This window comes from Cajanus cajan, chromosome 10 (assembly GCF_000230855.2).
Source record: "Cajanus cajan strain Asha chromosome 10, NIPB_CcT2T_4, whole genome shotgun sequence".
Classification (NCBI taxonomy): Eukaryota; Viridiplantae; Streptophyta; class Magnoliopsida; order Fabales; family Fabaceae; genus Cajanus; species Cajanus cajan.
This window is the reverse complement of record NC_138526.1, coordinates 42647986-42674060: the sequence shown is the minus strand read 5'-3', so window position 1 is coordinate 42674060 and position 26075 is coordinate 42647986. Positions and strand designations below refer to the sequence as shown.

General features: G+C 33.3%; 2 protein-coding genes and 2 pseudogenes across 2 annotated transcripts; 2 read left to right on the top strand and 2 right to left on the bottom strand.

Moving 5' to 3' along the window:
- Positions 1-33: 33 nt before the first annotated feature.
- Positions 34-6519, top strand: LOC109810346 (putative serine/threonine-protein kinase At1g54610). Its single transcript, XM_020373786.3, has 8 exons — positions 34-1041; positions 1658-1936; positions 2392-2709; positions 3085-3312; positions 3623-3720; positions 4108-4222; positions 5297-5746; positions 6186-6519. The coding sequence occupies exons 1-8, from the start codon at positions 634-636 to the stop codon at positions 6351-6353; spliced, it is 2064 nt and encodes a 687-aa protein (XP_020229375.1). The 5' UTR covers positions 34-633; the 3' UTR covers positions 6354-6519.
- Positions 6520-9197: 2678 nt separating this feature from the next.
- LOC145952506 (putative pectinesterase/pectinesterase inhibitor 21 pseudogene) lies at positions 9198-9902 on the top strand (annotated as a pseudogene).
- Positions 9903-11501: 1599 nt separating this feature from the next.
- On the bottom strand, positions 11502-18185 carry LOC109810387 (L-type lectin-domain containing receptor kinase VII.1-like; annotated as a pseudogene).
- Positions 18186-18302: 117 nt separating this feature from the next.
- On the bottom strand, positions 18303-20864 carry LOC109810367 (putative L-type lectin-domain containing receptor kinase VII.2). The gene has a single exon (XM_020373810.3). The coding sequence runs from the start codon at positions 20678-20680 to the stop codon at positions 18605-18607; it is 2076 nt and encodes a 691-aa protein (XP_020229399.1). The 5' UTR covers positions 20681-20864; the 3' UTR covers positions 18303-18604.
- Positions 20865-26075: the final 5211 nt, after the last annotated feature.

Here is a 26075-nt window from a genome sequence, read left to right as displayed (position 1 = left end):
ATTCGTGAAAGTGGAGAAAAAATGTTGGTTCTGTCTCGTTAATGGCAGACTCTTGCTGCTAAGACAGAGAGAAGGGTCTTTTGACTGAGCTTAGTCGGCAAAAGCCGTGGTGTAATTCTCTTTAATTCATGAATACGCGTTGAATTCAATTTTCATCCTTACCCAACACCCAACACCCAACACGTTCTTCCTTGTTAAGCTTATCATCAACCATTCAACTCTTACCCTTTTCAAAAGATCCACTCAACTCTATATATATTTTTCATTTCCCATATTTTTTTTTTTATCATTTTTTCTCTTCAGTGTTAGATCATCGCCCTCTTTTTTAAACGTTAGTTAGTGGAAGGTTTTGAATTGCGTCTTTGATTGGAATATCTGACTTTATAATTGGGCAAGTTTGAAGTTTTCAAAGAGGCAGAAGTAGCATGGGTTTATAGTTTATTTTTAAGGAGAGGAAATTCCCAGGTTTGTTATTGGCAGAAGACAAAAGATTGGTACATGAATATTAGTTGGTGACTTGCATGATGGAGTTGTGGTTGGAGGATATAGTGAATTAGTGATCGTGGTTTGTTATTGAAGGATAATAATATCGGATAGTTGAATAATAATAATAATATAGCTTTGTTCTGCAACATGGGGTGCGGAATTTCCAAGAGTGCAGCTGTGGATGACAGTAGGGAAGGTGTGACAAGGGAATTGGCTTCATCTAGCAAAAGGGTCTCAGAGATGAAGGCTTCTGCATTGAATTCCAAGAAAAGGGTCGATGGAGTTTGGAGAAAAGATGAGGTTTTGGATGGTGCTGATATGAAAGTTTCATTGATTGACAAGAAATCCAATGGTTCCATTCGGTTTTGTGGTGATCAGAATGGGGAGAGGCCTGAATTGGCTGTTATTGATCATCCTGGTCTTGGAAGGGTTCCAAAGGGTTTAGAAGGAGAGCAAGTTGCAGCAGGGTGGCCAACTTGGCTTTCTTCTGTTGCTGGTGAAGCTATCCAAGGGTGGATACCACGGAGTGCGAATTCTTTTGAGAGGTTTCATAAAGTAAGTTACCACCTTGGCTGCTTAGTATATGATTCCATTATTGTTCGGTTGTCGCATATATAGTTAACTAATTGTTATTGCCATCACGTGAATGCACTTGAGAAAGGTTTTTAAACATTGCCATGTCTAAGAAAATCATGTTTTCGCTGGTGTATGCAGTGTGGATAGAAGGGAATATGATAAATTTTGTTAACATGAGGATGTTTGAGCAGGAATCATGTGGTTGTTTTGTGTTTGAAGAATAAATGAGTATAGTGTAGCTTCTATCCACCTTTTGCCCCTTTTTTCTAATAATAGCAAAAGGAAAGATCTCAATAATATTAGATTATAGAATCTAGCAATTAAGTGACTGCATTCTATGACAAATCATTTTGCAGTTTTTTGTGTGATGCCCGAGTTCATGACAATATTATTTTTCATTTTAGTTTTTGTTTAAAATAGAGAGAGAATGTGAGTTTGGGTGTTTAATTTTGTCTTTTTTGATGAGTATAAACTTTTTTTTTTCTTCTGAATATTGGAATTTTATTTCTTTTATTCTTAACGTTAGTGATTGTCCTTTCTCTCTCTCTCTCTCTCACTTTCTAAATGAGCCGTGTGATGGCATTCTACCATGCAGATTGGTCAAGGAACCTACAGTACTGTGTATAAGGCACGTGATGTGACTCACCAAAAGATTGTAGCATTGAAGAGGGTGCGCTTTGATAATTTTGATGCTGAGAGCGTCAAGTTTATGGCAAGGGAAATCCTTGTTCTGCGTAGGCTTGACCATCCAAATGTAATAAAGTTGGAAGGCTTGATAACATCATGGACATCTCGCAACTTGTACCTTATTTTTGAATACATGGAACATGATCTTACGGGACTTGCATCCAGTACGAAGTTTTCTGAACCACAGGTAGTGATGATATATTTTTATTTTTGCAGTCTTCTGTTTTACATGGAGTCAAGATTTTTCTAGTTAAAACGTAATAAACCATTCATTGGCCTTCACATAACAAATTGAGCTTAAGGGATAATTGGTTATTGATATGGTATCAAAGCTTTTTGAACAAAGTTGCCAGGAATTTGATCTTTGACTGCCAAGATTCTTCTAAACTGAAAAATTAAATTTCCACACACGGTAAAATTGGGCCTGTGCAATGTCCATAATAAAACCAATAATGAGTCTTTGCCTAATTAGCTCAAGCTTTTTAGATAATTGGTCATTGACACTTATGCATACTGATGTCAAATTTAATGGCTGGATGCGTTTCTCCTTACTAGTTATTTGAATTCTTTTTGAAATAGTTGTTCTTGTTGTCAACTATTCTCTGATGTCTAAAATTCTAAGTGATGTTTCTTATATATCAGGTTAAATGCTACATGCAGCAACTTCTTAGTGGATTAGATCATTGTCATAGTCGTGGTGTCCTCCACCGTGACATAAAGGGCTCAAATCTTCTCATTGACGATAATGGCATCTTAAAGATTGCAGATTTTGGTCTGGCAAATTTTATTGACCCCCATCATAATGTTCCATTGACCAGCCGTGTAGTAACACTGTGGTATAGACCACCAGAACTTTTACTTGGAGCATCTAATTATGGAGTTTCTGTAGATTTGTGGAGCACTGGTTGCATACTGGGGGAACTATATTGTGGCAGGCCTATACTGCCTGGAAAAACAGAGGTATGCTGCTTCATAATATAATTTTCATCATTTACTCACTATTACTTTCACTTGGATTCAGTTACGAAGCTTCATGGGAGCAAGGGCCGGCAGCAATGGCCCCCCAATTTTTTTTTTCTTTCTAAAAAATTATTATTATTTTTATATATTATACTGTAAATAATTTTTAAGTATACGTATTTAAATATTTTTCTCCCATCAAAATGTTTTGGCAAGATTCGCCACTACTTGGATTTTCCAAATGGTCTCTTCACTGATATGCACAATTTCAACTTCATTGATATGTTCCAACTTAGACTGGTTGTCAAAATTCTCAAATTGATATTGTACAGTAATAGAGCTAGGTATGTGAAGTTTAACTTATGTACATTGAAGGTTGAGCAATTGCATAGGATTTTTAAACTTTGTGGCTCACCATCTGAGGACTATTGGCGTAAGCTGCGGTCGCCACATTCAACAGTATTCAAGCCTCCCCACCATTATAGGCGTTGTGTTGCTGAAATATTTAAAGAATATCCATCTACTGCCACAAGGCTTATAGAAACCCTGCTTTCTTTAGATCCCACACTCCGAGGAACAGCAGCTACAGCCCTAAAGAGTGAGGTGAGTGGTTTAATGTTTACAACAAGTGGAGTACTTATGTAATATGGTTGATATTGGACTTCATCCTTATGTAATGTACTTCAACTCGCTGTGTGAGATTTGAGTACCATTTTTTCAGCTTAATGTGTATGCATGTTGTCATGAAACACTTTTTTGCAGTTTTCTGCCTTTATGTACCTTATTAAGTAGAAAATAATAATCAAAATTCTCTTGCAATTCTGTTTTACAACATATTGAAGGAACTCGTTTCCTTTCTAACCTTCTAGGGCCCTTGATTCTCCATTTTGATATTTTCCCCCTCCAATGGCAGTTCTTTTCATCGGAACCCCTTGCTTGTGATCCATCAAGTTTGCCAAAATATCCTCCTAGCAAAGAGATTGACATTAGATTGCGGGAAGAAGCAACAAGGTAACTGCGGCGGGATGAGTTTTTTTTTTATATAAAAAGGAAAAAATGTTTGAGTAGTATTATGTTCAATAACTAATATTATGTGACATGGTTTGAACTTTTCCTAGGTAATTAAATTGATTTTATATTGGTTGTTAATTTGAATGTTGAAATCTTTGACATGAATAAAAGCAAGCAACATCATTGATCACTGTTGTACATGACACAAGAAATATGCATATATTTGATTTCTAAATCTTTGCATGAATTCTACTTTAAATAAATGTTTCATGATTGATGTTGAATTTGCTTTCTGCTTCACTTGATTTATCCATTTGTGATGGATGGAGCCTTACTTGTTACCTAAGACTATTGTTAACAAGCATAGATTTTTGTTTATCATCATAGGCATGGACCTAATGCGGGAAAGGAGCACAAAGTTAGACCAGGAGTTCGACAAGAGAAAGAACCTCAAACATTTATATTATCCAAAGACAATGCTCACTCTCGCATATCAATGCAGGTAAGCATGATTAAAATCACAGTTTCTTTTTATTCATCTTCTTAATTGAAACCAAATTATATGACTTGCATCTGTTGGATACCTTTAGGTTTAGTGTTATTCCAAACACTGTACATCCAGTGGTCATGAAATTGGGAGAAAAGAAGAGGAGAAATCTGGAACATTTGCATTCTTTTGAATTTGATTTGTAGATTAGTTTGTTAATTTTTGTAACAATTTAATTTTTGCTTTTTAGTGCTTTGAGGATGACCTAGCTCCAGCTAATTATAATATGACGATTTTAGAACACAAACCACTAGAGGCCATGTTCAACTGATTTTCGAGTCAAATGGGCCTTCTTTATTATTATATTTAAAAATGAGGCATAGGGGACAATAGTAAAACAAAGAAACTGTAATTAAATTTTGTTAGAAATGGCACCAAAAAGGCAAAAACATAAAAGAAAAGGGTCAATTTTATTGACTGAAATATAGGGAAAAGCCCCCTAGAAAGCAATACATTGCTCCAGATGTTTCAAGGAGTCTGGAACCACTCCTTATTAACCACTAGCATTCATCAAAAGTCCCTATCTTGCAGAACTTCAAGGGTTTGCACCTCTCAATGCCTAAAGGTCCTAATTATCTCAAATTTTGATAAGGCATCTCTCTCCACCCCACCCCTTTCTTATTTATAGACAACAAGCCTTTTTTCTACAATCAGCTATCCTAACTAACTAATTAGTCGTATCTGGGGAAGAGTAGATTTATGTTGCCTTACCTTATAAGCAAAGAGGCAATTTTCAGGATTTGAATCCATGACCTCCAAATCACAACACAACAACCTTACTGTTGTACTAAGGATCACCCTCCTTCATAGGATGACAATTTCATGGAAAAATCAAGATTCGAAAGTTTCATTAGTTTAACTACTTCTTTACTCTAATCATAAGAAGTGATTGTAACTTATTGAAAATCCTTATTGATTTGGGCCATTGAATAGGCCAAAAATGCACCTACGTTTTCCCATTTTTCCTTTTCTACTACCCTGCATTGTCTTTTTTTTCATCTCAGTATAATATAATTTTATTTGATGCAGCAAGGGAAACACCATCCAAACTCAAGGAGCCGGAATGAATTCTTCAACCCTCACCAAGAACCCGTGTCTGGACATTTGGTTTTTCCGCACAAACAGTCAGAAGAGCATACAGAAAGGGTAAATTATTTCTCTGGGCCTCTTTATCGTAGGCCTTTGCATTCAGGTCCATTGATTCCAGGTTATGGCTTGGAAATGGCTAGAAAAGAAGTTGGTGAGCAGCCTTCTATTTCAAACAAAATCAGCCTACCAAAATTATCCGGGTTAGTGGCATTTAGGACTTCCTCGCATGAAGATAAAAAAGAAAACCCAATTCCCTTTAAGTACCAAGAAACAATTCAAGTACAAAAATCCTTGCAGTCATCTAATGTATCAGAGTCAAGAAGAAGGCGCGATAGAACTGATCTCAGGCAAATCGAAAACGAGAAAGTCTCAACTGAAACATCACTTCGGGTTAGTTTTGTCAATTTCTACTTTTAGATTAACAAGGGACAATATTTCTATATTAAACATGTTTACATGTCTTATTTAATTGTAATGATCTGATGAATACTTCATAGTTATTTAAAGATTTGGATATTTTACTGATACCGATTAATAAGTAAGTGAAGTATCTAAAAGTATTCAGATTAAATAAGATTTTGGTAATATTTTTAAAGATTTAGATACTTTATCCATATAAATCGGCGAGGTATTCAAAAATATTGGTATTGATTACGTGAAACAAATGGAAGTATCAGTGTTTCATAGGTCAATATTTATTAGTGAATGGCTTTGTTAGCCATCAACAATGACAAAATCTTGCTTGGTGTCCCTAGTTTGCCACACTATGGTAAATTTGTATGCATTTGTTATTTGTCTTGAGTTTTTGCTTTTTGTGTCCCTATTTCAGGAAGTACATGGGTCCATAGGAAACAACATCCACCTCTCTGGTCCATTACTGGTTTCATCAAACAATATGGATCATATGCTCAAAGAGCGTGATCGAAAGATCCAAGAATATTCGAGACGATCACGGATTTTCAAGTTAGGTGATAAAGCTCGTGCAAAGCAAAAGTAGGATTATTACATACTTTTTGCAGCTAGATACATTTTTTAATGACAGCATTATTTATCTCAAAATTATAAATGGGGAGGGGGGAGAGTGTGTTCATGCACGCTCGTCATGTAAATTACAAATTGTGCAAAGTGCAGGCTTTTATAATAAGAATTTGATGTTCCTTCCATTTTCATGTTTTATCCTTGTGTATATAATATAGGCAATCTAATTTTGAAAAATTGAATTACTAAAGCTCCAAGCCATGTAATGTAATTCATCAATCATCAGCATCCATCAACAGTCCTAATAAGATTTACGGCAAGAAAATTTATTGTCATTTATTCATCAGACCAGCAATATAAATACATATCACAAGTCACCGTTACAAATATATATTGAGATATGACACTCTTCTAATAATATAGAAGATATGATATCTCTTACCTAAATATAATGACTAACGGGCAAAATAATAAATAACTATAATGATAATATGTGACAACTTTTATTTCTTAATATAGAAGATATGATATTTTCTTAATATAGAAAATGTGATATCTCTTAAATATAATAACTAATAGACAAAATAATAAATACCTATAATGATAATATTTCAATAATCTCAATATGTGTGGTGTCTATGCAAAATCTAACATCATTTCATCCAAAAGAATCTTAGATAAAATTTTTCAATGAAAACATTTCTTTTACACCAATGAAAAAATTCTTAAAAAAATAATTTTAAATAATAAAGAAATGTAAGATTTTATTATATCAAATGTACACTGATATATTAAAAAAATACACCAATACATTAGTTGTTCTGAACTTCCAATTTTTCTAGCACAAATAGTTGGTCTTCAGTGCCTTTAAGGGTGTTGTTGGGTCAAGCCAGCATACTGACCAACTCGACGTTTGATTACATGAAAGAGTTGCTTTGAGTTTTCGAATAAAACCGTGAAAATGCAAAACCTTGTAAGTTCAGATGGATAATTAGGCTTGTTATCTTTAACTTTACCAAAATGGATTAACTCAAGTATAATTTATTATTGGGATTAAGACATTTTATACTTCTATATTTATTTGAAGGTATTTTAAAATTATTAATATTTATTGAATCAATTAGTGTTGTGTCTAATTTTCAAACTTCAAAGTTTTGGATTCAAGTCTTGAATTTATGAAGATAATTAATTATTAAAATAATCTTAAAAATTGTGTACAAAATAGAAAACCATTTTTATATATAGGTATAAATATTGGCACACATATACATATAAATTTCAAAAGATAAATAATAAATATTTTTTACTGTATAATTTTTAAAAAAAAATTAATTTTCTCAATAAACCTGACTACTTGACCCATTATTATAGGCTAATTTGGTTTTAGTTGCAGTCCCAAAGTTAACTAATTCTTCTAACCAACCAAGCTAATTTGTTCTATTTTTATATATTAGAATTTTTTTCTCAATCCCAAAATATTAAAAACTTTAAGTGCAAAAGTTCAAAAATGGTAAGAAAAAAAATTGATTAGCGTACAAATAATTCAATGAGTGATAATAATATATTTTAGAAAAAAGTTCTAATTAAACTCCAAATCCATTATTTCAGAGATTAATTTGCATTCACATGACTTTTATTGATCAGATATTTATTATTGTGAGAATCAATTTGAAAATATCAAGTTAATCTCTTGCGTCTTATATATATATATATATATATATATATATATATATATATATATATATATATTAATAAATTATAATACAAATTAATTAACTAGATTACTTTAAATATATAGTTACATATTTATGAAGCTTGGGTGAACTTTTTTAGAAAGCTTTAAAAAAATATTTTAAAAAAACTTGTTTTAGGAAATGTTTGTGTATAACGAAATATTCACCATAAAAGTTGTCCCTTAGAAATTTTGGGGTGGCATTTTTGAAATGCATGCATATGAAAAAGATAAACATCAAAATTAGATATTGTTTGATCAATTTTCTTCTTGTGTATTGTACGTGTACAAGTGATAGAAATAAAGTTTTCAGTTTGTAGCCAACGTTTGAGACGTGTGCGTACATTAATTAATACCAACCACAAACCTTACCTCATATCGTCTTCATTCCAGGCAGAATGTAAAATAAGATTAGAACTTGTTGGGTTAGCATAATATAATATATGTTAGAAACAAGTCAGAAGAAAGGCTAATGTGGCCTTTACACTTCATTTCTCTTTTTTTAGAAAAAATAATTGTCTGGCGTTTTAGCAAAACACCTATTGCATTTGAAATGATTCAGCTTACAATTATTTTGTGTATATAAATAACTATTTACCACCAAAGTTACATAAACACATTCTTCGAAGAACTTTGATAAAGAATAGCTATTGCCTTAGAAAGTCCATTTCCCTTCACTTCTCTCTGCGAACCACCTTGTTTTGCCTAGTAAGTTCACGAAGAATACAATATATTTTTACTTTATGTAAATATGACTATTTGATTTTGATGTTTGAAGAAAAAAACCATGATTTTATTTAGGATTTATGACTTATGATAGAATAGTTTCTATATAATTACTTAATGATGTTATATGCACATCTAGCTAGCAATACCATGTTACATGTTACCTCAAAATGATTGCTATCCGAAAATGATTACTTGCATAATAAGGTACAGTTAATTAAATGATGAATTGATGGTATAAGATCAAATTTCAAATTTGTAGAGATGAAACGAGAAAAAAATAAGTATCATCTCATTTTTATTTTGCCTATGCCTAATTAGTGTAAAGGAATATTATGGTTATTTTTATTTTGTGACATTCATTAATTATACAATATTATTCATTTATGATAGGAACTAGTTAAAATGTCTGATGAAATTGCGGAGAAAGCAAAGAGAATTACTATCATTGTTGTCTCAATCTTATTGTTGGTGGCTATGATCATAGCCATGACAGCTGGTTTTAACGTCGATGAGGATAATTCAAATGATGATACACAGGACAACAAAAAGAACATCACCATTGTTCCTACTGGAAAATTCGTTCAAACTCTTTATCACCCTACAAATTATAAGAAAGAATGTGAGGGTTGTTTCATAGCAAAAGTCGAAAACACCACGGACCTAGAAGAACTTGTCAAGATTGTCTTCAACATTACCATTACAAAAATTAGTGATAAACTCAAAGAAATTAGCCTTTTGCATGAGGTTGAGGAGGAACCTAGAGCCAAGATAGCACTCGACACATGCAAGCAACTCATGGATCTTTCGATTGGGGAGTTAACAAGGTCACTTGATGAAATAAATGAGTTTGACCTAATAAATCTCAAAAAAATCCTTATGAATTTGAAAGTTTGGCTTAGTGATGCAATTACGTACCAAGATACTTGCTTGCATGGGTTCCAGAACACCACTAGTGAAGTTGATAAAAAGATGAAGGATTTATTAATAACAAGTATCCATAAGAGCAACAATGTCCTTGCCATTATAACACAATTGGTTGACACTATAAAAGATCCGAATGTCACAAAATTATTTGGACGTCGCCTCCTACAAGAATACGAGTCATAAGTTGATCACCCTAGACTCCTTGATGCAAATGTCCTTATTAGGTGAAAATTTTGCAAAAATATGTATGACGATAAAAAAAAAAAAAAAAAAAAAAAAAAAAAAAAAAAAAGTGCAATTAAACCATTTTATTGATTGATTTTAATGTGATCTAATTTTCTTTTATCTCGACGGATTAATTTAAAATCTTCTTTTTTGTATTTTTTGTTTAGTTGCTAATTTTAATGGGTCTTTTAGATATGTTGGATTATTTTTTTTTTTTTTTTTTTTGTAATTAGAGTGGTTTGTTTACTATGTACTTGGGAAGTTCTTTTTTTGTCTTTTTTCTTCTTCAATTACCAATTATTATAACAAAATGTAATGAAGCATTTACAGATTGGTAACTTTACTACTGCTTAATTATATTTAACTCATTGAATGTGTGGTTTAATTTCTATTAATTTTTTTTACAAATCTTTATATTATAATTCTTACAAGATAATAACGACTTTGTAAAAACAATGTATAATATAGACTACAAATAACACTGTAAATAAAATAACTAATGAGATTTTATTACAAGAAAAGTATATACATCAATATTGTCTTATAACAACATTGATTGTGCGAGCTACATTTATATTAATAAGAAAGTATAGCTTTGTATATAATGACATTAATAAGCTAAGTTTTCCTACCTACAAAAGTTTTTCCTATTGAATAGATCATCGATAAATAATTTTAAATTAACTAATTTAATATAATAATAATAATAATAATAATAATAATAGACATTAAGAAATATAACTTTGAACCAACACTAGTTGATATAAATAATAATAACTTATATCTCTTAATCAAATTATTTAAAATTTGAATTCTTTAAATATAAAATAGATTACATTTGGAAGAAAAATACTATTTTATGTGCCTACTCTCAAAAGAGGAAACTATAATTGTTACTAATAACGTTTGACTAATATTTCTTACTTATTCATCCAACTGCCATTGTTCTCTTATATATCATTGTTTCTAGTATTTGTTTTCCACCCGGATTGGCATAGTTTAATACATTTCTCGCTCAAATTTTTATATCTAAATTCTTTTATTATTTGTCCAAAGCTTAAATATTAAGGTTTTTAAACAATTTTCATTTAATGACGTTAGAAAGGAAATTATAATTCCAATATGAATTTCTACTTTTACCATCCAAACAAATTTATAGCAAATTATATTAATAAAAATGTCATTGTCAATGATCGAATTATCGACAAAAAAAAACAAATCATGAATTGCCTAGTTGTGTCAAGTAATAAAATGTGAATAAGTCATGACGTTACGCTCCCTTGACAAGCAACGAATTTCAGATTTTTTTTTTCTCTACAGCCAAAAGAACCATAAAAGAATATGACAAAAATTGACTGAAAGAAACCACACACAAAACATACTATAAGCTGATGTAATTCGGCCTGAAAATTTAGTACACCACTAAAAGTATTAACTATTTCCTGTATCATATTAACATAATTAAAATATGTCTTCTATAAAACTCTGCATGACAGCATGCAGAACCGAATTCTATTTGAAGTCTACATGTCTGTCTGATCAGTTTTTTTTCTTTTTAGAGGTCCATTCATTCAAGATTTTCATTTCATAGATAATCAAATTAAGCATTTGAGTACTCATTCATATAATTTATGAATACCTGACCTGTCTTTAAAAGAATATTATATGACAAAATCTTATAAACAAACCCTAAGAAATCACACTCTAAACCAAAGTCATTCATTTTTTATTTTTATTTTTTTGTTTCCTTTTCGTAATGAATACAAGCTAGACCTTGAATATTCTATATTCATTACAACAGGATTTGGATAACCTAAAATCTGCATCAAGTAAAAAGCTAAAGAATTATCTGTTTTCTCTGATGATTTCTGATTCTGATCCTGGAAAGGTACTTGAGCCACTTCCAGACATCATAGAATTAAAACTGAACATCTTAATTTCATCAAAAGTAGGGTAACCACTGTATGGAGAAGTACATTCAGTTCTAGACCACATTGCAGCTGATTTTATTTTTCCAAGCAAACTCATCTCCATGTTTTCTTCATCAGACTCAACTAAGTCCATTTCCCCCTCCAACACTTTCACAACCTGAATGAAGCAATCTCTCAACTTCCTCTATGGTGTATCCCCCTTTAGCCTTCAACCTTTCATCAATAGCACTGTGCAACTGGCCTTGCACCATTAGGGACACCAACCATTCAATTAGCCCCGGTTTATGTTCTTCAATAGGTCTACGCCCGCAAATTACTTCCAACACCAATATTCCAAAACCAAACACATCAGACATAATTGATGCTTTTCCTGTTCGAATCACTTCAGGAGCAATGTATCCTACAGTCCCTATTACTCTTGTTGTGGCTACTTGTCCATGATGATCATGCATGTGAGCCAATCCAAAATCTCCTAGCCTAGCATTCATGTCCTTATCAAGAAGCACATTGTTTGCTTTAATGTCCCTATGCAAGACCTTGACTTCCCAACCCTCATGCAGGTATAGAACCCCTGCAGCTACATTTTTCAAAACTTGAAGCCTCTCTTCCCATGTCAGCATCATTCTCTCTTCACACTCAAATATCCTTTTGTCTAAACTTCCGTTGTTCATGAAGTCATAAACTAGAATCAAATTTCCCCTTTCTTTTTTGCACCAACCTCTCAATCCTACTAAATTTCTGTGCTTCATTCTGCCTAGGATTGAAACCTCAGCCAAAAACTCTCTCATCCCTTCGATCCTTTCTTGAGGGATTCTCTTCACTGCAACTTCTACTCCATGCAATACCTCTTTATATACCTTTCCATTCCCTCCTACAGCAACCACATTCTCTTCACAGAACTCCCTTGTTGCTGCATCAATCTCATATGGAAACCAATCCTATGGGGCCAATACTCCAGTTCCCAGTCTTCAACTTCTTCTTGTGCCTTGCTTCTGCGGAGAATGAAAAACACCATATAACCACAACAACCAATGATTAACACACACACAACACTGCTGACACCTACAGCTAAAGCTCTTCCTTCAGAAAACCACCTTTTATGATGGATAAATGAAGGCAAATTTTCTGTCACTAAAGCATCAGCAATTGAAAAATTTGAATTACTAAAACTCCAAGCAAGAATCTTAGTACTGTCTATTATCCTCCCTGTTGCTGCAGTGAATCCAACGTATGTCTCATCCATAAGAACCCCTGAAAGGTTAACATTACTACTGATAAGAGGCACTCTAGGCTTTTTTGGTCCCACCCGAGCCATGGTAACGTTAAGCTGGGAATGCATAAATTCAATCCATACCTGATAGTTTTCTCCATTTTTCATCTCCAACACCTTAAATTCTTTGTCATCTTTCCCACCCCAATAGCCAGCCTCATGTGAAGTTGAGGACTGAAGTGAGTTAATGTCAACACCAACATGGTTGTCACTTATATCGTTGAATTATTCATTTCTAACTACATCAAATTCTGTTGGCTGTTGGTTCTCAACCATATATTAGATATTTGATGTGTAGAATAGTTCTTCTATTCTTAAGTATATAAGGCATAGGTGCAGCCTCTGTTTTCCAATGCTGACAGAGAGAACAAACTTGTAATCAATTTCTTAAGAGAAACTTAATCCCAGTGGCTGCCCCGTGGATGTAGACTGATGAGTGCATTGCTCTAAGTCGAACCACGTAAATTGTTGTGTATTCTTCTTCTTTCCTAATCGTTTTCTCTTAATTTTCTTGCTTGTTTCTTGTTTAAAAGAATATAACAGAGAGTGAATCCCGTGTGTGTTTATCATCTCATTCTTGGCGTAACAAGTGGTGCGGTGAACGTGGAGCGTCTAGCTATGGGTTCAACCAAATATGAGGTGGAAAAATTCACTGGTCAAAACGACTTTGGTCTATGGCGATTAAAGATGAGAGCCCTTCTTGTTCATCAGGGGTTGGTTGATGCTCTTGCTGGTGAAGCCAAGGCCGAAAATGCTACGGTTGATGAGGAAAGGAAGAAAATGCAAGAAAAAGCCCACAGTGCTATTATCCTGAGTCTTGGTGATAAAGTCCTTAGGCAAGTCTCTAAGGAAAAGACTGCTGCAGGGATTTGGTCTAAACTCGAAAGTTTGTATATGACCAAATCTTTAGTAAATAGACTTTACTTGAAGCAATCTTTGTATTCTTTTAACATGAATGAGAATAAACCAGTGGGTGAACAATTAGACCAGTTTAATAAGTTGATTTTGGATCTTGAGAATATTGATGTCACCATAGACGATGAGGATCAAGCTTTGTTATTGTTGTGTTCCTTACCAAGGGCCTATTCCCACTTCAAAGAAACCATGTTATTTGGAAGAGACTCGGTATCAATTGATGAGGTGCAAGCTGCCATTAACTCAAAGGAGTTGAATGAAAGGAAGGAGAAAAAACCCACAGTAAATGGTGAAGGATTGACAGCTAAGGGCAAGACCGCCAAGAAATATAGTAAACCTGATAAGAAGAAACCAAAGTCAGAAAAACAGAAAGATGGTGGAGAATCCACCTTCACAATCAGGTGTTATCATTGCAAGAAAGAGGGTCACACAAGGAAGGTATGTCCTGAAAGGCTTGTTAATGGTGGAAACAAAGAAAGAGGAAAACATTCTGCAAATGCTGTTACTGTACAAGATGAGGGTTATGAATTAGCTGAAGCTCTGGTTGTGTCTAAAGATAATTCAGAATTAGAGTGGATAATGGATTTAGGGTGTTCATGGCATATGACACCACATAGATCATGGTTTGAGAATTTTTCTGATCAAGCAGATGGTCTAGTTCTCTTGGGAGACAATAAGCCCTGCAAAATTAAGGGAATTGGATCCATTAGATTCAGGTTTCATGATGGAATTGAAAGGGTCCTCACTGATGTTCGATATGTTCCTGACCTTAAGAGAAATTTAATCTCTCTTGGTGAATTTGATAAAAAGGGGTATGTGTTCCAAGGCCAAGAGGGGATTCTTAATGTTGTAAAAAATTTTGTTGTTGTTATGAAGGGAATCATGAAGAATGGTTTGTATTCTGTTGATGGTGAAGTTATCACTGGATCAGCTGCTACTGCATCTAGAAAGCTCCTGTCAAAGACGAAATTATGGCATAAGAGATTGGGGCATGTAAGTGAGAAAGGATTAATTGAACTAGCCAAACAGGACCTGCTGTGTGGAGACAAAGTAGAGAAGTTGAAGTTTTGTGAACACTGTGTATGGGAAATCTTGTAGGACAAAATTCAGTACTGGACAGAAAAATACAAAAGGTATTTTGGATTATGTTCATGCGGATTTATGGGGACCAACAAAAACCGCTTCTCATTCTGGTGCTAGATACTTCTTGAGCATTGTTGATGATTACTCAAGGAAGCTTTGGATAATCATCTAGAAAACCAAGGATGAAGCTCTTGAAAACTTTAAGAGCTGGAAGATTCTGGTTGAAAATCAAACTGGCAGAAAAATCAAATGTCTTAGAACTGACAATGGTCTTGAGTTTTGCTCAAATTCTTTTAATCAATTTTGTAAAGAAAATGGAATTGTAAGGCACAAAACAGTTGCTGGTACGCCGCAACAAAATGGATTGGCAGAAAGATTCAATAGAACCATATTGGAGAGAGTAAGGTGTATGTTGCTTAGTGCAGGCCTGCCAAAGGTGTTCTGGGCAGAGGCAGCCATGACGGCTGCATATCTCATAAATAGGTGCCCCTCAACAGCCCTGAATCTAAAAACACCTGAACAAATCTGGTCTGGTCACACACCAAGTCTTAAACACTTAAAAGTGTTTGGCTATGTTGCCTATGCTCACATTAAGCAAGACAAGTTGGAGCCTAGAGCTGTTAAATGCATTTTTATAGGCTATCCTGAAGGAGTTAAAGGCTATAGGCTATGGTGTTTGGAAGATGGATTTAGAAAATGCATTGTGAGTCATGATGTCATTTTCAATGAAGCGGAAATGGCTTACAAACTAAATCAAGGCGCTGATATGGAAAACACTAACCTGGATAAAGTCATTGATCATGAAAATCTTGATTTTGAGGTGGGGCCTGAGATGAAAACTCTTAAAGCCCATGAAATTGCTACGTCATTAGAAGGGGATGAATCTGAATTTGAGCATGGAGAAGATCAAAGCTATCAACTAGCTAGAGATAGAACCAGGAGGCAAATCAAGCCACCCGAAAGGTACGGCTATGCAGATTTGATTGCATTTGCTTTAATAACTGCCAGTGAGGTTTTGGAGGGAGACCCTATGGATCTAGAATCTGTCCTTGTTAGTAAGGAGAAACAGAGTTGGTTGAATGCCATGAAAGAAGAGATGAAATCTCTGCATGACAATCATACATGGAAGCTGATTAAGAAGCCAATTGGTTCTAGAGTGGTCAGTTGTAAGTGGTTGTTCAAGAAGAAAGAAGGCATCCAAGGTGTTGAACCAGCCAGATACAAGGCCAGGCTTGTAGCTCGTGGATTCACTCTAAAGGAGGGAGTTGACTTCAATGAAGTGTTCTCACCTGTTGTGAAACATAGGTCCATAAGGATCCTATTGTCTATGGTGGCAACTCTAGACCTTGAGCTAGAACAGATGGATGTTAAAACAGCCTTCCTATATGGGAAACTAGATGAAGAAATCCTAATGCAGCAACCTGAAGGTTTTGTAGAAAAAGGAAAAGAGGATCATGTTTGTAAATTGAATAAATCACTCTATGGATTAAAGCAATCCCCTAGGAAGTGGAATAGGAGGTTTGATGAATTTATGACCAAGATTAACTTCAATAGAAGTCAATATGATAATTGTGTCTATTTTAAATTTCCTGATAATGCAGTGCTGATTATTCTTTTGCTTGTTTCTTGTTTAAAAGAATATAACAGAGAGTGAATCCCGTGTGTGTTTATCATCTCATTCTTGGCGTAACAAATTCAACTCCAAAAACGTGGTTCTGAGGATTGCCTTCATTGTGGAGATTCAAAAGACCGATATACTCAGCTGAGGTCGTGCCATTTACTCCTCTTGATGGTGTGAACAAGAAGACAAAGCCATGACCAGTGATAAAGTTTTTTATGGGGGCAATTGAGAAAATGAAGGAGGTTGCAAAGGGTAAAAAGGTGGAAGAGTTGGCTAGTTTGGTAGGTATTTTTTGAGGGAAAAAAGCACGGCCTGTGGAGAAGAAACTTTGATTTGTGAGAGTTAGAATGGAGGTCTCAATAGAGGCATTTCCATATAGGACGATATTTGTGGAGTTGAGGTTTGTGTTATAGACAAATTCAGTGGTGGAAACTGAACTCAAAGTGGCTACAGTGTGAAGAAGAATTACAAGGAGCTTCAGTGGAGACATTGCAAGGGACTGAATGGAACAGGAACTTTGTCAAATTGAAATTGGTTGCTGCATATGTACGAATATTTAGCTCTTGTATTGATGCCGGCCCCCGCAGGTCATTCATATTTATTGCAAGTCAACGCATCAATTCAAGCATGCTTTGAAAACTTTGCATTTATTTCGTAGGAAGGAGACACTAAGGTGGAACTTTGTGTAGAATGGGTCTAGGCAGTTTTTCTTTTGAGAGATCTCTGTTCTACTTTGTGTAGAACTTTTGTATAACCTATTTCTTTACTTATATTAATATATGACATATGCTTTTCAAAAAAAAAAAAAAGGTGGAACACATACGCACATTAATATCTAAAGTTCAATATTTGTCTCATATAAACACTTCGTAACTCTATGTTTATTTAAAGATATTTAAAAATTATTAATATTTATTAAATCAATTTATATTATATTTAGTCTTCAAAACTTAAAATTTTAGATTCAAATATTAGATTTATAAAAATAGTTAATTTTATTATTATTTTAAATTTTAAAAATAAGATAATCCAAAAATTATGTGTACGAAAATAAAGAATTATTTTTATAGATATACATAAATGTGATATTTAGGTGTGCTTGGTATGACTTAGAATGGAGAAGTAAAGAAAAGGAAGAGTCTACCACGTGTAAGGTCATTTTCCAACTCCAATTTTTTTCTCTTTATTTCACTTTCCAAAGAGCAAAGAAAATGTAAAGAAAAAAAATGAAAATTTAGAAATCATTTTTCTTCCGGAAGTGGATTCAGGATTCTTTTTTGTCTAATCGATGAACATGTGAATCAATAAAAAATTAAAATCTTGGATATTCACCTGTGTTAACTATTAAATATTTAGAGGGATAATTTTTCTAACTATATTAGTCCTCCCTAAGTCGAACAATACTCGTTGCAAAAACAAATGAAATAATATATATATTTAAGTCATTGCATGCTGTCATTATATAGAAATGTGATAGAATATAATGAAATAACAAATATTATCATGGAACATTGTTTCAGTAGTAAAGACAAAGAAAATTCAGTGTCAAATTAATTTTTATGTTGCGTTGAAGATTTATCCAATAAGCTGTATTCAAAGAACTACAACACCAAAGAAAGAAATTTATTAAAAAAAATGACACAAAAAAAAAAAAAACAATTTTATGCAAATCTTGGCAGCCTCAATCATGGAGAGTTGAGATCACTATTTTAGCGAAACTCAAGACATTTGGAGCAACAAGTGCTGTCACTTACAAATGGAAATGTTTTTCACTTCACAGCTGCAGCCTTGGCTCCCTGTAATTTCAATATTAGGATAGCGATTGAATCATTTTCAGCTCTCACCTTCCTTCTGAGACAAACTCTGACTCCAGCTGTGGGCTGGGACAAGAGATGCTTAAAGATGCTGTAGAATAAAACTTGGTCTGCAAAATTTCATCAAAGGTAGGATAATTTACATTGGCAGAACTTGTAGAACTCTTAGACCATGATGCTGCTGAGTCTATTTTTCCAAGAAGACCCAAATGGATGCACTCTTCATTACACTCAGTGCACTTTACTCCCTCCAATGCTTTCACCACTTGCCTCATTGTTGGCCTAACACTAGGGTCTGTACTTACACATAACAAACCCAAACGAAGCAACCTCTCAGCTTCCTCAGCATTATACTCACTTTGACCCTTCAAGCGCTCATCAATAGCACAACTCAATTCTCCTTTCTCCACAAGGGAAACCAGCCAATCAACCAATGGTGGTTGATCTGCTACAATAGGCCTTCTCCCACACACTACTTCTAAAACCAACACTCCAAAACTGAACACATCACATGCAGACGACGGTCGCCCGATTCGGACTAGTTCCGGCGCCAAGTACCCCAGAGTTCCTATCACTCTTGTTGTGTCAGCCACATGTTCTTGGTGATGCAGCCTTGCAAGCCCAAAATCCCCCAATCTAGCATTCATGTCCCTGTCAAGTAGCACATTACTAGATTTGATGTCCCTATGCAAGACCTCAACTTCCCAACCCTCATGTAGATACAAGATTCCATCAGCTACATTTTGCAAAACTCTAATTCTCTCTTCCCATCTCAGCAGCATGGTCTCTTCACACTCAAAGATCCTCTTGTCCAAGCTCTCATTCACCATGTAATCATAAACCAGTAACAGTTTCCCTCCTTTTCTTTTGCTCCACCCTCTGAACCCCACTAAATTCCTGTGCTTCATTCTTCCTACGCTTGAAATCTCTGCCAGAAACTCTCTCATTCCGTGGCGAGTCTCGTGATTGATGCTCTTAACCGCAACCTCCACTCCCTTCAAAACACCCTTGTACACTTTCCCACTTGTTCCAATCCCAATCACTTTCTCTTCACTGAATCCACTTGTTGCATCACAAATCTCCTGATAGTTAATCCTATGAGGCCAATACTCCAACTCCCAGTCTTCAAAACTTTCCTGCTTCGCTCCTCTTTTGGTTCTAAACAAGCTGAAGAAAACCACCAAAGCACAAAATCCACCCACAAAAAAAGCCCCAAAAGTTATACCTACAATAAAACCATTTGATCTAAACACCAATCTCTTTGGATGCACATACATAGGCAAATGCTTGGTACTCAAAGCATCACCAATTGAAAAATTAGAATTACTAAAACTCCAAGCCAAGATTCTACAAATGTCCACCATTCTCCCAGTTGCTCCAGAAAACCCCACGTACATTTCATCCTCCAAAACCCAAGAAAGGTTAATAAACTTACTAATCAAAGGCCTATGAGGCTTCTTTTTCCCAGCAGGGGCCATAGTAACATTAATCACAGAATCCTCAAACTCAATCCAAACCTGATAGTTTCTACCATCAGCCAGCTTCAAACCCTCCAACTCCTCACCCTCTCTCCCACCCCAGAACCCAGCAGGCTCCGAATACAACGAAATCATGGAATTCAAGTCCACACCCACATGATTATCATTCTCCTCGTTGAAATCCTCGTTCCTAAAATCATCAAACTCAACCGCCAAAACATGGTTGGAGGAGTTACCTGAAGTGGAGCGGTTAAAGAGGCCCAAGTAGTTCCCCGAGAGTGCTCCATTTATGGCCATCCTAGGCGAGAAGATAAACGCGAAACCATGCGCCACGGGGAAGTTCTCGCAAGGGGCAACGGAGAAGATGAAAGAAGTTGCAAAAGGAAGAAGAGTGGAAGAGTTTGGAGGCTTCGTTGGTATTGTGTGAGGGTAAAACGCACGCCCTATGGAGAAAAAGGTCTGGTTTGTGAGCGTGAGGATTGAGTTCTGAATGGTGGCGTTACCCTCGAGTTTTATGTTGGAGGAGTTGAAGTCTCTGTTGTAGACAAATTCAGTTGCTGACTCTGAAGTCAGAACATGGAGAGTTATGTTAAGCAAGAGGAAAAACAAGGTACGATGAGACATTATGGTTGGCCAGAGAATGAAGAAGAAAGGCTAGTTAACGATGCTGCAACCAACAAGTGAAATCTAGATTCTTTCGTTTGACTTAGATTCGTTCATTTACAACAACATTCGCAATGGTTCTGGTTGGTAGGTGACTAGGTGGCGGCCAGAGATAAAGCTGAATCAAAGTGGAAGCTTGGCAGTGGCAACATTCACAAAATACATTAAAAAAAATAAATAAAAAAAAATCAAATTAGTGGTGGCCACCATAGTCAAATATTATTTTCTATAAATAAATAAATCACTGAGAGAGTAAACGTTCAATTTTTTTTTTTTTCGACAAAGATCCAACTAGATAACCGATCTATGAAGTCGTAATAAGTGGGTTAGTTAAAGGAGCTTTTTAAAAATAAAAATAAAAAAAACATGGGACTCGTTTACCTTTGCTTCATTTTTAAATTGTTGTTTAATAATATATTAACATATTATCACTTATCAGCATGTTAATATTAAAAGTTTGCATTATAAAAGCTTTTATTTTTGAACCGAGAATGATTTGGCTCTTTTTTTCAAAGGAGCGTAGGAGGTTTGAGTGTTTGAATTATTTTTTTATTTTTAGAAAACGGACAAAATGAAGAAACAAAAGAAAAAGAAAAACATGTAAGCCTCAAATCCTAGGAAAATAGATCCCAGAAGCATCTACTTGAAGGAAATTAGACAAGAACTGAGGCGTTGTAACGTAATGTCACTATCGCGCTTAACCACGTTTTATTATTTACAAGATTCAAATAAAAAATCTTGTTTAAGAAAATCAAATTCAACTTCACTTAAATTAATAATTTATTTGTCGTTTTGAAATGTAATGGATTAAAGAGTTTGATTTTTTTAAGTTACCAAAGCAATACAACTTAGATGTATCATAACCTAACTTTCACCATTGAAAATAAAAAAATAACTTTCACCCTCTACTATTTATAGAAAAGAAAGAGAGAGGAAAAAAATTGAAATTTAAATTAGTTGAAAAAATAAAAGAAAATTTTTATTTTAAAGTAATTTTCTCGGTTTACCAAAAAAGGTAATGTTTCTTCTCTTTTTATTTTTATTTTCTTTTTAACTAAATAAAAAAGATATCATTATCGTTATTTTTTCCTACTAATTTTTTTTCTTTTCAACCAAACATACTGTGAATGATAATAGAATTTCATTTGAAAATCTAACTTCAACTACCACGTTTTCAACACACGAAGTGTGTTTTATTCTATAATTTGATGAATATTTTTATCTACAACTACAAGTCAACACGATACATGCATTCTTAATTTGATTAATAAAAGAATTACAATTGTTCCATTACAAAATTAAGAAAAATATGTCTTGAGGGAAAAGTTGTTAGTGAGTTAAAATCGTATACGCTTCAAAGTATGGATGAAAAAGAAGTCTACGTTTCAGATTATACTAACCGAAAGTATAATTGAAAAAAAGAATGTCTATTAAATACTTATTGAATTTAATTAAAATACATTACACAATTTATACTATTGATATTTTTTTATATATAACCCACTAGGATAGATTGACCTAAGACAAAAATAATTTAATAATTACAACACTACAAGAAATGTTACATGTAGTGACATACAAAAAATGTCACTATAAGTATAATATATGTAGGTATATGTCTATTTGACATATAGTTACACACAATTTTAGTGTTGATTTTAAATAAAATTTAACAACATATTTTGTGTGTCACTATAGTTTATACCCACACTTTTTAATAATATATCAATATATATTGTAGTTATTGTGTGGGTAAAAATATTTTTTAGTGACATTTATAGTGTTACTATAGGGTGTGTATCACTGCATAACAATTTTGTTGTAGTGCAAGTTGGAGTAAATGTATGAAAATTTTAATTCAATCTTTACAACAATAAAAGTCAAGGATAAATATTGATTGTTTAGATCTCTACTAACAACAATCAATAGTTGACTTTCATACTTTGTTTTAGGCGGCATTCATCAACACTTATCAAAGGTTGACATGTATTTTTAAATGTTGATTTACAACTTTCGAGGCATATGTAGAAACTTCTAAACCTTGGTAATATCTCTAAACTTAGCCTATAAACCTTGATAACACACGTATTTCAGTCAAACCTTATCTTCTTTCTCAACACATTGTACTTTACAATTGCTTCTTTAAACTCCTTAATAGAACCAAATTCCAATCCTAACTTCCATTTGAAGTCTTTGTTCAGCAAATCCATATTAAACCTCTCATATTTCCTACGTAGGCCATCATCTTCAAAGTCATCGCTTTTTAGAGTCTCACTAGCACATCCATGCTCAATATCTTCTTTTACTCTTTGTGAATTATAAAAATCACCAACATTTACAAAACCTTTGTTATGCAGTCCAAAGTTCTCTCAATTTCTATTCGGATCCTTTTTTCTACCACCTTTTCCTTTCTTTTTTTCTTCCAGCAACAACATTAGCACCAGCAGCATCCCTAATACCAACATCATTTCTAGCATTTCCAGCAGCACCAATATCATCATTCCCAGCAACACCAACATTATCATTCACAGCACCATCAACATTTCGAACACCAGCAGATCTTTTATGTGCATCGCTTTGTAGAGCACTTGGTAAGTCACATTCAGGGGTGGACATTCCAACACCCTCTTCATCCTTAGAAACTCAAACTACTTCAACTTTGACAAATTCTAAGTCAGGCTTGTGAACACTATGAGCAACATCTTCCTGCTCCTCCTCAAGATTATCATTTTGTTTCCTTACAACTGTCTTCTTTCGAGTACGTTTGACTCGACCAAATTCAAGAACTTCTATATCAAGTTCATCATCCAATCCAGCAACTCTCTCCTCCTCTGAATCATCTAACCAAACATCCCTCATAGAGTAATCATCATTATTAGAGAAATTGTCCCCAACAACACCTTCATTGCCACCATCACAAACTGTAAACATTTTCACTTCCATATTGTTAGTAATTGCAAAGTTTGTCTTATCTAATGCAACATTATTACAATTTATCTCTTTGAAATTAGAAGCACCAAATTTCCACCACAGCCTAATAGAATGTTCTCCATATGCTAAGTCTTCTTTTACAATTTCCAAGGCTTCAAAATAGGACCACCTATCCATATCCACATTGTTCATATGCACTGGCTTGCTGCCCCTAATATAATGCATCACGGGTCTAACTCAAAATGACCCCTGTGATGAAGTATCAGATTGAAACCCATCAACATAACTATAAAGGAACCAAATCTTTGTGTCAAAAAAAAGTTCATCAAAAAAATAGTTAAAGTCTATCAAATTATAAACCCTAATAACCTAAGAAATCACTTACCTTCAACATAGACAAAGAATGACAAGGGTTTCATTGAGAATAGCTTTGGCAATGCTTCAACAACAAATGGTTTCCCTTAATCGCAAAATAATTTTTTTTAAGAAAATTAAAATATGACGTGGAAAATGACGTGAACAGTGAGGTGGACATTTAGATGATATGACAGACACTACAGGGTGATGACATGGCAGTCCGTTAGCCACGTCATCACTTAATATAGGGAGATTAACGTCAAGTACTAAATTGAAGAGAAAAAAAAGTAGTCAAGTGTTTAAAATAGAAAAAAAAAATTTAATACATAATAATTTGAAAACCGACTTAATTAAAGGTAGTTTGAACATATTTAAGTCTAATTATATATATATATATATATATATATATATATATATATATATATTGTAGAGTATAGAAAAATAAATAAATTAAGGATGAGTGAAGAATTAAAAGAACAAAATTCTAAATTACTCTTGTATGAAACATTAGATTCTGAAAGTAAAAATGAAGAAAAAATAGTTCAAATAAGTAATTAAAAAAAAACTAGTTTTGATGAAGAAAAAAATTGTAATTATAATTATATTTTTTCTTGTTATAAATGTAATATTTGATTATTTTTTATTTTTTTATTTTTTTTATAAAATTATCCTTCATTGACATCTTTTATTTCTAAAATTTTCTTTTTTTCTCATAGGTTTTATGTATTATAGATCACGTATTACCAGACACATCTTAGTTATTAATGAATAAATAAATTTTAAATAATCATATATTTATATCGGTTTGTTACATAAGTGTACGAGTTGTTATAAATTTTTCACTAGTTCAATTTTATAAAAAATAATATTATAAATAAATAAATAATAATACAATCAATTTAAATATAAAAAAATACAAAATCTAGCACTTGCAAATTATATTAAATTTGAGCCTCATGCCTATTTTAGAAAGAAATAGGAGAGAAAGTTATCTTATTATAAAAATTATTTAAATATGGAATGTAACCATTATAAAATATATAATAAAAATCACGTTATGGTGATTGTCCACTATGTATGAAAGTGGCTAAAATATAATTTTAATTATAAAATATTATCTTTAATGTTTTGATGATTTCATACAATGAGATAAGCTTCGAAGAAACCTTCAACATTTACGTAGCTTCTCAGAAAGTGGTTTGGGCCTACTGTCTATCACTTGAGAGCCACAGCTCACTGATCTGTGTTTATGTCTTTATGAAATATATAATAAATTAACAATAATATAATATTAATTTTTTTGGATTTTATGAAAACTAATAATAGCACTTCATGTGGTCACAGCTCAAAGACATTTTTCTTTATTATTTCATTGATAAAGTTTTTGTCTTTTATCTTTTCTTTATAATTTTCCTTTTAAAGAATTATTAACACATGCAAGCTTTTCCCCCTAACCACACGTAATTTTCATAATTAAAAACCACTTTTCAGAAATTAGCAGTCACGCACAATATTTTTTTTTTTTTTTACTTTCATAGAAAGAATCAATATCCAGACATACGACAAACAAGTTGACGAAAAAAAGGAAGAAAAAAAATGGATCAAAATCAAAATGTGACTCGATGAAGGTTGACCCAGTTCCACCCAGAATTCAAAAACAGAAAGTGAGTCTTCCCTCTAAACCATCCTAACAAAAATTAAAATTAGCACATAAATTTTCCTCTTTTGATGAATTTGGAATAAAAATTTAATAAATATATATCGCCTGTAATTTAATGTAAAAGATTTTATATTATTAATTAAAAATTATTATCATAGTCTCTCTATATATAAACTTACATATCAAATATAGTTTTTCTATCATTTAATAGTTACATCATAAATGATAAGCAAACAAAATATAAATATAACTAAATGTAGAACAATATTAAATAATCACGCAACTAGTGTTCTCGTTGTAATGTAGTGAGGAAGTGTCAGAACTGTAGACTCGTGTTTATAGAAAAACAAACCCGAATAACCCCAATCGTGTGGTTCAGCAGTAGGGGGTTGATCCACATTTAAGCAA